General features: G+C 35.4%; 2 protein-coding genes across 6 annotated transcripts in view; one reads left to right on the top strand and one right to left on the bottom strand.

Moving 5' to 3' along the window:
- Window positions 1–13,905, bottom strand: part of LOC135071796 (uncharacterized) — a 15,942-nt gene continuing 2,037 nt past the window's right edge. Inside the window, exons 1-5 of one of the 3 annotated variants that reach the window (XM_063965641.1) lie at window positions 6,003–6,103; window positions 2,202–3,267; window positions 1,917–2,117; window positions 1,701–1,820; window positions 1–1,176 (exon numbers count right to left, since the gene is read on the bottom strand). In XM_063965641.1, coding sequence (XP_063821711.1) covers window positions 947–1,176; window positions 1,701–1,820; window positions 1,917–2,117; window positions 2,202–3,228 — 1,578 coding nt within the window. In that variant the 5' untranslated portion in view covers window positions 3,229–3,267; window positions 6,003–6,103 and the 3' untranslated portion in view covers window positions 1–946. Of the gene's footprint in view, window positions 1,177–1,700; window positions 1,821–1,916; window positions 2,118–2,201; window positions 3,268–5,138; window positions 5,263–6,002; window positions 6,104–13,905 lie in introns of those variants that run through there. The other 2 variants (XM_063965633.1, XM_063965627.1) reach the window with 2 other exon arrangements.
- LOC135071777 (sphingomyelin phosphodiesterase) overlaps window positions 6,269–13,905 on the top strand; it is a 25,082-nt gene continuing 17,445 nt past the window's right edge. For all 3 annotated transcript variants that reach the window (XM_063965589.1, XM_063965608.1, XM_063965616.1), the window contains exon 1: window positions 6,269–6,583. The gene's annotated coding sequence lies outside the window, so the exon portion shown is untranslated. The remainder of the gene's footprint in view (window positions 6,584–13,905) is intronic.

Here is a 13,905-nt window from a genome sequence, read left to right as displayed (position 1 = left end):
TATTTTAAAATATTTTATAGGTGATAATAATTTTTGTTGAGAGATCTAAGTCCAAGGGTAAATAATACATAGGTAAATGGAAGTAGGTAAGTAGGTACTTTGTGTACCCAGTAACTTTCAAGAAATCATCACTTAAACAAAAAAGGATTTTATTTATTACCTATTAAATAATCGGGATTCTGGCTTAAACAATATTCAAAAACACAAAACTTTGCTTTAAGTAAGTAAGTATTTAGCATACTACAGTTAACATTACTATTACTCAAAGCAATCGAGAATCATCGTAATTAAATTATTTCAATTAGTTAGGTATGTAGGTAGGTGCCTACTTAGTCAAAAAGTTGAGAGTGCCCGGGTATCCTAGGTTCGATTCTCGGGCGTAGCTCACTAAATCGTGATGAGATTTGCGGATGCCACTACTTTATTGTTTTTTGAATTTTTTAAATATTTGTATCAACCATAGGCATTCCTTAATTCCTCTATAAATCTTAAGAGGCAATACTTTAGATAAGAATTACAAAAAAAAAAACCAGTAGGTACGTAGCTTAGGTTAACATTCTTTGGACTATGGTGAATTTTTAAATGGCACCTAGCAATCTAACGAATGACTCCAAAAGTTATAAGAAAGAGGTACACGAGTAGGTATGACTCGTGCTTCATTAAAATATATTGCCTACATTTTTTTATTTCTAAAGAAAAAATATCTCTAAATAGGTAAGGTATGCAATCAAACAGAGCAAAATATAATAATTAAATAGGAATTAAATAAGTTCACAGTCGACAGCATATCGGGCTATACATTTTTGTTGCAATATCACTAATAACACCACACATGCAGTGTATCTTGATGTGCAGTCGTCTGATTCTGATACACTAAAAACTATGCAATACAGTATTTTTTTTATAATCAGGTAGCGTTGTGTTAATTTTGTACTCTGAAACAGTGCTAGGAACAATGCAGTTCGTCGCTGGCGTCGCCGCAGTTGTCGCGACCGTCGCAGCGCGCCGCGTTGGGCACGCAGCGGCGGTTGGCGCAGCGCATCTCGTGCGCACCGCACTCTCCGTCGCACCCTTGCGGCTCGTCGCTGCCATCCTCACAATCAGCCAGGCTGTCACAAAACCTCGAGGACATAATACACTGGCCGTCCGTACACGTAAACTGATCCTGGGGACACTCTGAAACAATAAAATTAAATGCACTTGGCCGCACAATAACAGTGTCAAGGTAAAACACAAAAGCGATCAGAATTCGTGTATCGGTAGTAAATCAATGTCAGAGTGAACTAGCATGCGATGCTTTATTATTGTTTTCACACGCACGCAAGAGTAAAACAGTCGAACATCTTGAATTCTTGAGGGATATGACCATTAACCATAGGTATGAGTTGTGTTTTATAAAGCCATACATAATGCATGGACAACTTGAATTCACGCCGTGCAATAAATGTTTGTGGAGAAGTATAATTTTTGTGCTAAAGTGGTTTTCCAATAAGGAGGAAGTGGCTATAGGAAGCCCCGTTAGGTCTGAGTGAGCACATTCATAACCCAGTTTCGTGAGCTGCTGAACGGTATAAGTGCGATTTACATTCCATTATAGGTACTTTGTGTGTCAAAAGTTAAGTGGTTATCAAATCAAAAGTATTATTTTAACTCATTCTAATTTAAAATTTAAACAATAATGTAATTAAAGTGTAACATACCTGCAGTACAGTTCAATTCATCGAATCCATCCCAGCAATCGATATAACCATCACATAGTTTCGTATTAGAAAAACAGGATATGGAATGGCCGCATCTGAATTGTTTTGTTAAGTCGCAGTCTGAAATAAAAAGGTTTGTCTAAAATTACGACCATTAATTTGTAACTACAGTATCTTAATTTTTAAATTTAATCAATAAAAGATCAAGAATCTTACCGCAGTGCATTTCATCAGAGCGATCATAACACTGAATAGTGCCGTCGCAGCGATGTTCAGCTCGCACGCATAGCCCATTCCTGCAGCGCCACTCTTGAGGTGAACAAGTCACCAGTGTCAGCAGCCTGCAGACACGTACTCCACGAGCTCTATCCACCAACTGGCAGGCTTCCGTTTCCAATGCACATAATCCGCCACAACCTGAAATAACTTATATTTTATAGCGCTATCAAACAATAATATGATTCATTACGGAAGAACTAAAAATATGAAATGCATGATTACCTGTAGGGTCGTCGATATCAACGGCTTTTCGGCAAATCGACGTTCCACTGTTTTCATCTAGCATACAAACTTCATCTGTTTGGCACGAGCAAAACCTTTGCGATAAATCTCTATTGATGATATCTTTTGGTATGCGAGTTTCTTTTTTTGTTTCCTTTGGGAAAGTTCTGACATTTTTTCGTATTTTGTTTATTATATTGGAAACAAGTGAATTATTGACCGTAGATGTAGTTAGGGGTTCCATAGTTGTACTTACTTCTTTTATTGTAACATCTGTTCGGAGGGTTGGATTTGCGTAAATATTAGTGATTGCTGATGACGTTTCATTGGAATCTATTATATTATTAGTTGGCACTACAATTGTACTTGCTACACTCGTTGCACGTGTAAAATTAGGACTTGTAAAATTTACCAAAACAAAACTAATTACTACAATTGCCACAATCATCACACTTATTGAGCAAGCCTGTATTTGAGTTCGTTTCTTCACAGGGCTATCGTTCAGTGCTAAATTTACAATACATCCGATCCCTTTGAGGCTCTTTCTCAGTCTGCGTTGATTAATTTCATTAGGACGCATTTCATAGGAAGTATATTTTTGGCGAAAACTGGAATCAATTTGACGAGATATAGTTGGAATGCATTGGTTACTATCCACATTAGTGGAAATGTCTTTTAAAGGTATACTGCTCGACGGTAGATCTTGTGATATAACACTGAAGGAGTTCTCTGGCGTATAACTTGACGTTGATTCGTTATGTCTCGACTCTACCTTTCCGTTTGGAGTAGAATGAATATTTGGAATAAAATTATCTTCAGAAGACTTAATTTCATATTTTCGTATCTTTCCTTTGCACGTGTAACAATATTTGATAACTCTGTTATCTGGATATGGTGCTGTCAGGATAGCTTTTCTCAGATTGCTGTTCGACCACAGGTGTGAACAGTAAAGCGAATTCCAGTTCGAACTGTCTGTAATTTCAGTCTTCGTTACAAAGCGGTCACCGCTATCCTGCGATAAAGTCATTATGTTGATGGAGTCTTAGCATATTTACTATTTTAATACCTGCAACAAAACATAAAAAGCAATTAAATTGAATCCTTATGATGTCCACCCGCTCTTGATAGTGTAACATTACTTAAAAGGGGTTCAAATGCTGTAATTAATTGGCAAGCGATCCTCCCTCGTAATTTGTTACGGGTATTATTTACCCCATTACCTCGAACCGTTATTTTAAAATGGCTTCAAAAAAGCACTACTATCTTCTACTTAAAGTTGCTACAGAAGCTCTAGGTATGTAAGTAAATATTTGTTACCATTTGTATTTTTAAAAATAGAATCAATCAGCATTCATATTTCATCGTAATCAATTGTTTTTAATCTACGTATACAGGGTGGAATTTTGTAATGCCAGCTGGAGGGAAAGTACTCTTAATACTGCAGATAGAAAATTTTACTCAAAGAAAACATTCCTTAATTTAGGAAAAGAAACTGCATTCAAAGATTTCTAAAAATTTGCTTGCCACACCCGGGAATCGAACCAACTAAAATTTGTTAAAAATTACACCCTGTATTTTTATTGCATCAAATCTCTTAACAAACTTGATAAATCAAATGAATGGAAAACCATGAAATCTTAAATTATTTTAATTATTTACAGAATATTGTATGGTATGGTGGTGAATTTTCGAATAATTTTAGAAAATCTTTGAATGCATTTCTATTTTTTTCCTAAATTAAGGAATGTTTCCTTTGAGTAAAATTTTCTATCTGCAGTATTAAGAGTACTTTCCCTCCAGCTGGCATTACAAAATTCCACCCTGTATATGTAACATTTAAAAAGTAGAATGGTAAAAAAAAACGATTTTAGTATGGTTTGCCCATCTATTTGATTCGTATAATCTCCGAAACGGTCGCGACTGGCTGGACGAATTTTGGCGGTAATTTAGTGGCAGATGTTGAAAGTCTTCTTTATTTTAGAAAAATAATGGATATAGCATAAAAATAACCCACGAAATCGGTGACAAACGAAATACACGTTACGGGAAAAGTTACGGGCAGAAGCAAAAAACTGGGTAGCAGTCAGCGTTGCCAGACGTCCCGATTTTGGCGGGACGTCCCGATTTTTAAACAAAATTTATATGTCCCGCGCGGGACAGGCTCGGTCCCGCTTTTCGGAGAGAGACATTCACTTCACCAGACTATTGTTTGAAACGCCATATTATTCTAAATATTTTTTTTTATTTCGATTTGGTTTATTTTTTCTTATTTTATTCTAAAGACGAATTTAACGATAGAGTAAATCTGATTTAAAATATTATTTTTTTGTTAAAATACATTTTCTATGGCTACTTTTGCTATCTATTGTCACGTAAACGTAATTTTAAGTCAAATAAAAAGATAAATATTTGAAAATCTTTGATTGTATACGTTTTTTTACTATGTCCCGCTTTTGACGGAAGAATCCCGCTATTTTCACTCAAAAAGTACCAAAGTCCCGACTTGGCGAAAAAAAAACTGGCAACGCTGGTAGCAGTACACGTGAAGAAAGACTCGTAGCTCGTAGCATATTTATAATCTAGCTAGAGTGATGTGATTCGATTGGAATGAATTCAGAATTTTATTTTGAGATCTATTTGTCATGTTATGTCTAGTTAATCATCACATCTGCCATGTATACATATGTGGTTTCTTACTTATAGTTGGTGGAAGTTACTTAAAAAGGGTAGAGTCAGTTTAATAAACAGTAAAACGAGTTGTTAAACTTATGAAATCGACTGCGAATCTATTTATTGCCGTCGAGAGGGCACTAATTTGTCTTTTTTCTATAAAAATAAATGGGACAACGTTTAAGCACTGATTGTAACAAGATTGATCAGCTGTTAATCCGAATTAGCACAGCGCTTAATTTTAACTAGTCATGTAACTTTACTTACATTTTATTTGTTTGTTCACTCACTTGTTTTTAACACTGAATATTGAATGTAAAAAAATAAGTAAAAGTGTATTGTCGAGTGGAAGCTTTCGTGCACGTCTGGTTGCTTTGCCCCCGCGTGTCGTGTATCGTACTACCGTTGCCGTGGACAACGTCTAAACAACTTTGCACCAACACCAGCACCCTGAATAGCGTACCATTGTATGAAAAGGATGGAATATACAAAGTGAGGTGTAATGGTGTGAGAGAAATGCATGGGGTTGGTGGTGTATGGAGAGCCACCAGGCCCGTGCTCAGCCAAGAGTGACACGTTTTTACGATGGCAACCGACCGAACATCTGTTCGTCCAGCACCCTCATGTAAAGTAGCGCAATTTAAAACCGGTCTTAAGCCGACAAGAAAGTATCTTACAAGGTTTTATATTTAAAATAATTACATTAATTCATGTTCCACTTGGCTTTCATCGATGGAATTGAAGCTGAAACTTGGGCTTTCTATAGGACAATTAACTATCTGCCTAGGTAAATCTAGATTTAAACTACAGAGACCTCAAGAAAAAGGGGCGATTACAAAATCTTCTATATCTTCAAAAGTACCTGACCTGGCTTTATGAAACAAAACATACGGGAAAAACTATCATTTTTAAATGTGTTACGCTTATTAAAAATAAATAAAAAGCTTGAATTAATTTAGTTTTTCTTCCCGTATAAAAGTTTCAGCCGAAACTTTCGTCAAAACTGAAAACAGCCGATTAAGTACTAACTCTACCTCCGCATACGTACGCATACTAGATCGTAAAAGTCTGGACGGTTTGGAGTGACATTGATGAGCAACGTTTTGTTAAGTTACAACTTATTTCACCTACCACAATTAAAGCAAGAAGTTTTATTCATTGCAAGAAAATCTTGAAATTTATCTGTCTCGCAATAAAGTTTAGAACAGACAGAAGTTCCCTCTGCGGGTAGCGCGTTGCGGCAAAAAGTCGTGCGGGTGCGCGGCGCGAGAGCGCTCCGGGCCGCGGCGGCTGACAGCTCGCGATGGGAGTGCATGTGCAAGGTGCATCTCGCGGATCCCGGGACTCTCGCCGTATGGGCCTCGGCAGACGGCCGACAGTCAGCAGGCGGCGAGCCAGGCGACACAACTCTCACTGCGCGCGCCGCGTGCGGTTGTGGTCACTTGCCAGTCGCCCACCTCCTCGCCTCATTCGCTTCGTGTTGCGGCTCGTACCGAGCACACACCTCAGTGTTCTGGCACACAGCGATCTGTATGCTCGTAGCAACGTACATCGCGCAGTTTCTCTCGAAAATAATTAGTATGTGAATGCGACGTTTTTGTTTGTTCTGCATGAAAACGAGTGAAATGTTATTGTTCGCACACTAATCGACGCGCGTTCTCTTCACCTTTGGATCGACTTCATGAGGAACTGATCACTTCTGTTTTGTTGAGGTGAGAAATTGATATAAATAAAAATCAACAATAACTTTTGATTGATAAAGTTCAAGTGTTCAACTGTCATGCAAAGGTCCAGATAAGAATATAACGGTGTTTACAAGTTGACCAACTATGTATTTGTAAATAAATATCGTATTGTCGTTAAAAGTTGTGTAGGTCAGAAAGTCAGGTGTGCTACTTCTCATCGCAACGACATTTGATCGCCAAGTGGCTGACTGTTAGTCCAGCCACTTTGTAGGTCGCAATTTTGTGACAATCTTATTTTGCAATGACGCTACATTGGAAATATCTTAAAAAATCTTGTGCAGACTTGAATATTATGGACATTGGAGTCAAGGAAAACTTGTGAAGTACCAAACTGACAAACACATACAGCATCAGCATGACCATTATTATACAACACAACCATTAAAGTTATGAAAACGCGGTAACTTTCGCCGCAATTCAAATTAATTGGTAACCCAACTTTATGTCATGATGACTGACTACGTTTGCAAACAAATTAAAAGTGACTGCACACTTGCAGCTATCAACATAGATTCTACAGAGGTACCTACTGGTTTTGTGAATGAATTGAAAACTTCGCACACATTCTGAAGCTTTATGAATTCTTTAACTTTATTGTTCTGACGAGTGAACACGTGGTATTACAAAACGGTGAACGTAATGAATAAACGTTGCTCAGGAAAGTTTACGTTTCATAAGAAATTAAAAGTATAATCATCTAAGCAGATAATTGAATTATTTTGTGTCAACACGATATTGATCGCAAGCGCTCTTTTTGAGAAAGTAATACACCGCAATATTTTTTCTAACCAGTTTCTAAGTTAATAACTATGTATAACATTCTTAAGTAAAGGGGCATAATTATATTACTCTATTTCTTTTATTATTATATTTGCCAATAAATAAGTTTACACGAGATATTTGTAATTAACTAGATAAATATGTAAAGTAATTATTAATTCAGTCGTAATTGGGTCGGATAAGGACCTGCTAATAGATAGGATAGAGACCATTATTCTGTGCCTCTAGGTCACTAATCTACGTATACACGCCTAAAGTGACCAAACTTCCGGGGTTATTAATTACTTAATAGACTCTCACTCTACTCGGTCCTTATTGTCGCTACTAAATGAATGGATAGCTAGTGATCGAATGTAAAATCTTTCAAAGACATGTGTTGGACATCGAATTTACATAGCGTATACTCATACGGCTTCGCTTGAATAGTGAGCACTGCGTCAACTGCATGCCAGAGCTAGAAACTAGGCGTTTATATTGATAAATCAAGTAATACACTAATGTCAATGCCAATTTATTTAATTTTATTATTTGTAGAATTAACTCTTTATTTTAAGACAACCGTCCTCTTTGGTTATTGTCTGGTAGAGAATTAGAGATCGCTTCATAACCATAAGTCCGTCTAGATTGTATCTCTTATGTATTTCTTCCTATTCTTGATTTGTGTGGTGTATGTACAATAAGGTGTTTTCTATCTGTTTTAGATTTATAATTACACTCGCCAATACAATGCACAGTGTGTAATATTGCCTTAGATGCGGACGACATCCATGTTTTAAGAATTCAATCGTTAGATATTGGGGAAGAAACTAGTAGTTGTTTCTGCTTAGTTTCGAAGAAATATTTATTTTCTGATTTTATAAAAAAAAACAGTTTTAGAAGCATATTTTCTGAAAAATTAACATGAAGTCAAAATTTCGTAAATAAATTGACCTATTACTATAACGTCTACCTTTAAGCAAATAAATGGTAAAAATAAATGTTAACTGTGCAATGCTAGCTTACTTGGTGGCTCATTTTAGTTAATGCGTAACTTTCATTCAAAGTGTAGGAAATAAAATGGGGTTTCATTGCCACAGTTTTTACCAACTAAAAATATTTAATATTCAGTATTTTTATGCTTGTTATTATTTTAGTCGCATGAAAGTTTAGCAGCGAAATTAAACATTAATTGTTACAATTACCCTACTAGGTAGTACCTATGAGTATTGTATTGCGTCTGAATGATTTAGGAACAGTTTTATGTAGAGCAAAATACTTGTCTTTCACGGATGGCACATCAAGGTGTCTAATGTACTTGTAATAAGTGTGATTTTGCTATAACCAGCATATTAGGCTGGTGTGATGTCTGAAAGTGATTAGGTACTACAGATGATTCCTGGAAGGGATTACTATTGTTTGTAAATATATCTTTGTAATGCTGCTACGACTTGAGCTCGTTTGGAGATAGGGATTTTGACTCATCATGTGACTTTAATTTCTAAAGCATATACTTAACAGTGCAATCAAGTCATGATCACTAAAAATACGTAGACATTGAACTTTGAGGTATCTTACATTGTTGAATTACAACATGTCTCTGCTCGTCAGATGTAGGTAATTGCTAATAAGTATTTAAAGAAAAGAAAATACATCAATAATACACGTGTAACACGTTTCTATAATCTTATGTTAGCTCCGTAAGTAAGTTTATGTGGGTAAATAAAATTAATCTTTAAAACACGTTTGGACACCGGAGAGTTGCGTCAAATAGATGGCCATTGGCGTCGATTCATGTCAACCTTTATTGTTAGCAGCTACTTTCTTTCTGGCACCCAAATGAGGTTAACGGCCAGATTCGATGTGGATAGAATCCATGATTTGATTTCATGCGTTATCTGTACCAACACGGCATATCAATGGCCGTTCTAGTTGCAATAATATGATTATATTTATTCTATGTTCAAAAGCACCAGTATATATTCAATGCTTTATCTTATTCGTTATGAAATCAGGTCACAAAGTATGAACACACTTGAAAGTTGATATAGAAATCTTAAGCTCAACTGAAAAAGTAATTGGTGATAGACTGCGAGTTATTTGCAATTAATCTTGACATACGCGAATCAAACAGCTGTAAATTTCAATTAAACGCACAATAACTACATACTCTGGCTGCATATTAATAGCTTTGTTAAGATTTTTTAAATATGCCTGAAAACAAACGACAATTGTTTAATTTCAATCCTATGAAAAGTAATAAACAGGTAGAGACAACAATTTATACTTAGTCGTAAATAAATTATTTTTACTGTGTAGCAGGAAATTTAATTCTCTCTATAGGTAGATAGGTACTTCGGTAGAAAAAATATTCAGTATAATATTGTCAGTTTGACTTTTATTCAATGTAGAGTGCAGTAGAGGTATTACACAGAAATAAGCTCGTATTCGAACTCTATTCAAACCAAAGTTTAGGGGGAATGCAGGGATTGTGGGACTCACATTTTAATTACTTGTTTATTTTCATATTACATGTAGTAAAAATGTTGCCTACCTGCAATGTTTATTTGTTATTGTATAATCATGACACTATCAGACGATTTAAAGTTATGGCTTCCCAAAGAAGAGTCGATAAGTTACGTCACCGTGAGCAAAATGAAAGCGTGCCGAGTGTTGTAGGTCAAGAACTAATAGTTGATGACCGATGCGATGGGTGACGAGGTGGCGGTTAGCGCTCCATTTAACCATTAATTACTCATGCTGTAATAGACATTCTTTGTTTCTAAAGCAAATAAAATTATTTATTTCGAATACTACTTACCTATACCTACTTTTAAATGTTAGCATTTTATAAATGCGCTTGAGCTAGATAATTAGTAAAAAACATGATTTTGGAAAAACAACAAAATCAAATTTATTTTATTTTAATGATCACAAATAGATGTAGGAAATCGATAAATTAATTCAAAATAAATTTTAATTCATATTATCTAGGTGTATGTTCTATTGAACCAGATTTACAAGGAGCAAATTAGTTCGAACCACAAATTAATTTTAAATTACTTCAAGGAGAGCTAGAGTTTTACAAAAATCCTTGATTTTTTAATTTATTTTATTTAATAGGATTATGTTAAAGTTATATCTAGCGCGTATTTTTTTAATTACGACGTATTACGTGGTATTACGGACCGAAATGATTTTCTTTCAAACTGTCACCGAATTATTTTATAAATGCAGTTTCGATACATTTTCTACGCTTTCGACCTCCAGTTAGCAGTTAATAAAATTGACCTACATCTGCGCATCTGTTAATTGTTCGTGACAATCTATCTCCTACAGATGAAACTCCACTGTCTTTACCTTCCAGAGATAGAAAACTGAGGAGTTGTTGAATATCGCTAAAACGAATATTTTAGCGATATTATTATAATAGTAATTTTCCTAGCTGGTTAATTTATATTCTGATTTATTTGTCGATTTCCGGGTTAGAACCAAATATGGTTCGGCATCGGCACTTAACGATGTAAAAACGTAATTTACATTTAGATAGTTTAAATTGAAGTAGGCGTATTAACCATTATACTACTTACGCTTTATTATTTTCAAATAATACAGTAGCAGATGGTTTTCCCTAATTAGAGTAAGAATGAATGAATAAAGACTTCCCGAATGTACGCGAACGTCTAACTAGGCGATGGTTAGAAATCGACCATTGCTCGTCGCAGTTCCTCACGGGACATGGCAACTTTAAACATAAACTTCACGAATTCAAACTAGTTCCGTCTCCTTTTTGCGAGTGTTCCACTGATGATGTCAGTCATGAGCAGTCTGCCCATCATATCTTGTGGGAGTGTGATCTTTGGAAACATGAACGTGATATAATGCTTAATTCAATACAACATACATCTGTTTCCGCAATTTATTACACCGATCTTGTCGCGACAAGGAAAAATTTCCGTGCTTTTAAGCGATTTTGTGAAAAATATTATTGGCAGGTAGTTGCTAATTGCTCATAAGATAGGCCCCCTTAATTTAATTTATTGTCCGTGGTGCATAATCTTTTTCTTAAAGGTTTTAAACCTTTGTTTGTCACCTGTCATCCGCTTTGCAATGGAGGGAAGTCGAACCTTAATTTCGAACTCCTCCTATGTTCTTCTGATTAATTTCGTTGCGGGTCCAATGACAGTTTAACTTTCCCCCGGGACAAACTTGACCTTCATTGGTTGGGTTTTTGTGGCGGTCAAGCTGTAGATCCTGGCTACACAGGAGTTGCAGTGGTGGGAACGAGAGGTGGGAATAGTCCCGTTAATTAGAGTAAGACTAACTGCCTACTTATTTCAATTTGTAAACAGTTTATTTTAAACTAGCGGCCGCCCGCGACTTCGTACGCGTGGATCCCATTTTACCCCCTTCATCTATCTTACGCGGTTTAGATTTTTTCATACAAATGTTTTTTCCCGCTAACTCCCGTTCCCGTTGGAATTTCGCAATATCCTGTTGTAACTAAGCTTTAAGTTTACTAAGAGACCTTCATGCCAAATTTCAAGCGTCTAACTTAAGCGGTTTAGATTTTTCATACAAAAGGATTTTCCCGGTAATTCCTGTTCCTGTGGGAATTTCGGGAATTCTTTTCTTAGTGCACCTCTACGGTACCTAAGCTACGTCCCTTATAAATTTCAAGTGCCTACGTTTAGCCGTTTAGGCTGTGCGTGGGTATGTCAGTGAGTCAGTCATACAAAAGGAATTTCCCGCTAATTCCAGTTCCCGTGGGAATTTTGCAATATCCTGTTGTAACTAAGCTTTAAGTTTACTAAGGTACCTGCATGCCAAATTTCAAGCGTCTAACTTACGCGGTTTAGATATTTTCATACAAATGTTTTTTCTCGCTAATTCCCGTTCCCGTAGGATTTTGCAATATCCTGTTATAAATAAGCTTTAAGTTTACTAAGGTACCTGCTTGCCAAATTTCAAGCGTCTAACTTAAGCGGTTTAGATTTTTCATACAAAAGGATTTTCCCGCTAATGCCCGTTCCCGTGGGAATTCCTAAGTATCCTATAACCTGCCCAGGAGTATGAAGAATAATTGTACCAAGTTTCGTTAAAATTCGTCAAGTAGTTTTTGTTTCTATAAGGAACATACAGACAGACAGACAGACAGACAGACAGACAGACAGACAAAAATTTTACTGATTGCATTTTTGGCATCAGTATCGATCACTAATCACCCCCTGATAGTTATTTTGAAAATATATTTCATGTACAGAATTGACCTCTCTACAGATTTATTATAAGTATAGAAGATTATTACAGGTGATTACACACATACTGACTAATGAATTAAGTTATAAAATAAATAAGATAAAAAACGGGATACAAATTTAAAAAAGCTCAAAACGTTCGAAAATTTAAGGTCCCTAATAATACGACTACTTAAAGATTGGTTAGGTTAGATACGTTTCTGTAAAACAGGTAATCTTTTTTATATGCTTGTGTTTTTTGCAAAACAGGTAACACCTTTTATAAGTGACTGTAGGTAGAGTCACCGGCAAAGGTTATACAACAATAGCACGGATTGTGGAATCGGCGCTAAAAAATATAAGAAAGAATTCAACCTTAGCAGTAGAAATGAATAACTTATCATTCACTTGTCTGCAATTGTGTACATTATTTTAACAATAATATAGATAATATCATGATAATAATGTTAATCGATATTTATACTTAAATAACAGCTTGTTTGTTAAATAAGTATTAACAGCTCAACTTTATATACCTCCTAATACCGATTTGTTTAAACAAGTTTTCTAACGCTGTTTTTTTGTGTTCAATTACTTGATCAATCGTTTTTAAATCACCATAACCGTGTCAATTAATTCAGTTTACAGGATAATATAGGAAGTATTGTAGTTGTTTATCGTAACTACAATAAACTTTAATCACTAGGCTGTGTGACGTCTTAACAATGGCAAAGAATAGGCTAGATAAATAGATTAATTAATAAAATATAACTAACGGATTGGTTTAATTATCCCACAAAATCTTGTGATTGAAATAATATACTACTAAAGTTAAATCAGTTAACTTGTTAACAACAAGTAGATACATAACACGCTGTATGTACCTAATGTAGAGACGCATTTCAGAAAAGTACATTCTCACTTTTTGAGTTCGGCTAGTAATGGTCACAGAATATTAATATGGTATGGCGTACTTACAAAACTATGTAATTAAATTAGTTTCTAACAAATCGTTATAAATTAATAAATCAGAACAAAAGACATTATAAAAAACACAGATAAATGTAAAATGTAAAAGATTAAAAATGACACATAGATAAAGTTAATTAATAAAAAAAATAATTGGATGCACTTTCGATTTAACACTACGTGAGTGCTAGCGTTCCTATTTTGGTACATCGAGTTTCAGAAAGCATTACTGAATTCGAGAAGCGTTTACAGTTTATATTTGTCTAAAAATGGCGATTGGAAGCAAGTGAAACCGTGCCAGCAATGTGCGGTTCAATAATTTTGCAT

The sequence above is a fragment of the Ostrinia nubilalis genome, chromosome 1, assembly GCF_963855985.1.
Source record: "Ostrinia nubilalis chromosome 1, ilOstNubi1.1, whole genome shotgun sequence".
Taxonomy (NCBI): domain Eukaryota; kingdom Metazoa; phylum Arthropoda; class Insecta; order Lepidoptera; family Crambidae; genus Ostrinia; species Ostrinia nubilalis.
The sequence above is the reverse complement of the archived record's forward strand: the minus strand, read 5'-3'. Positions and strand labels throughout refer to the sequence as shown.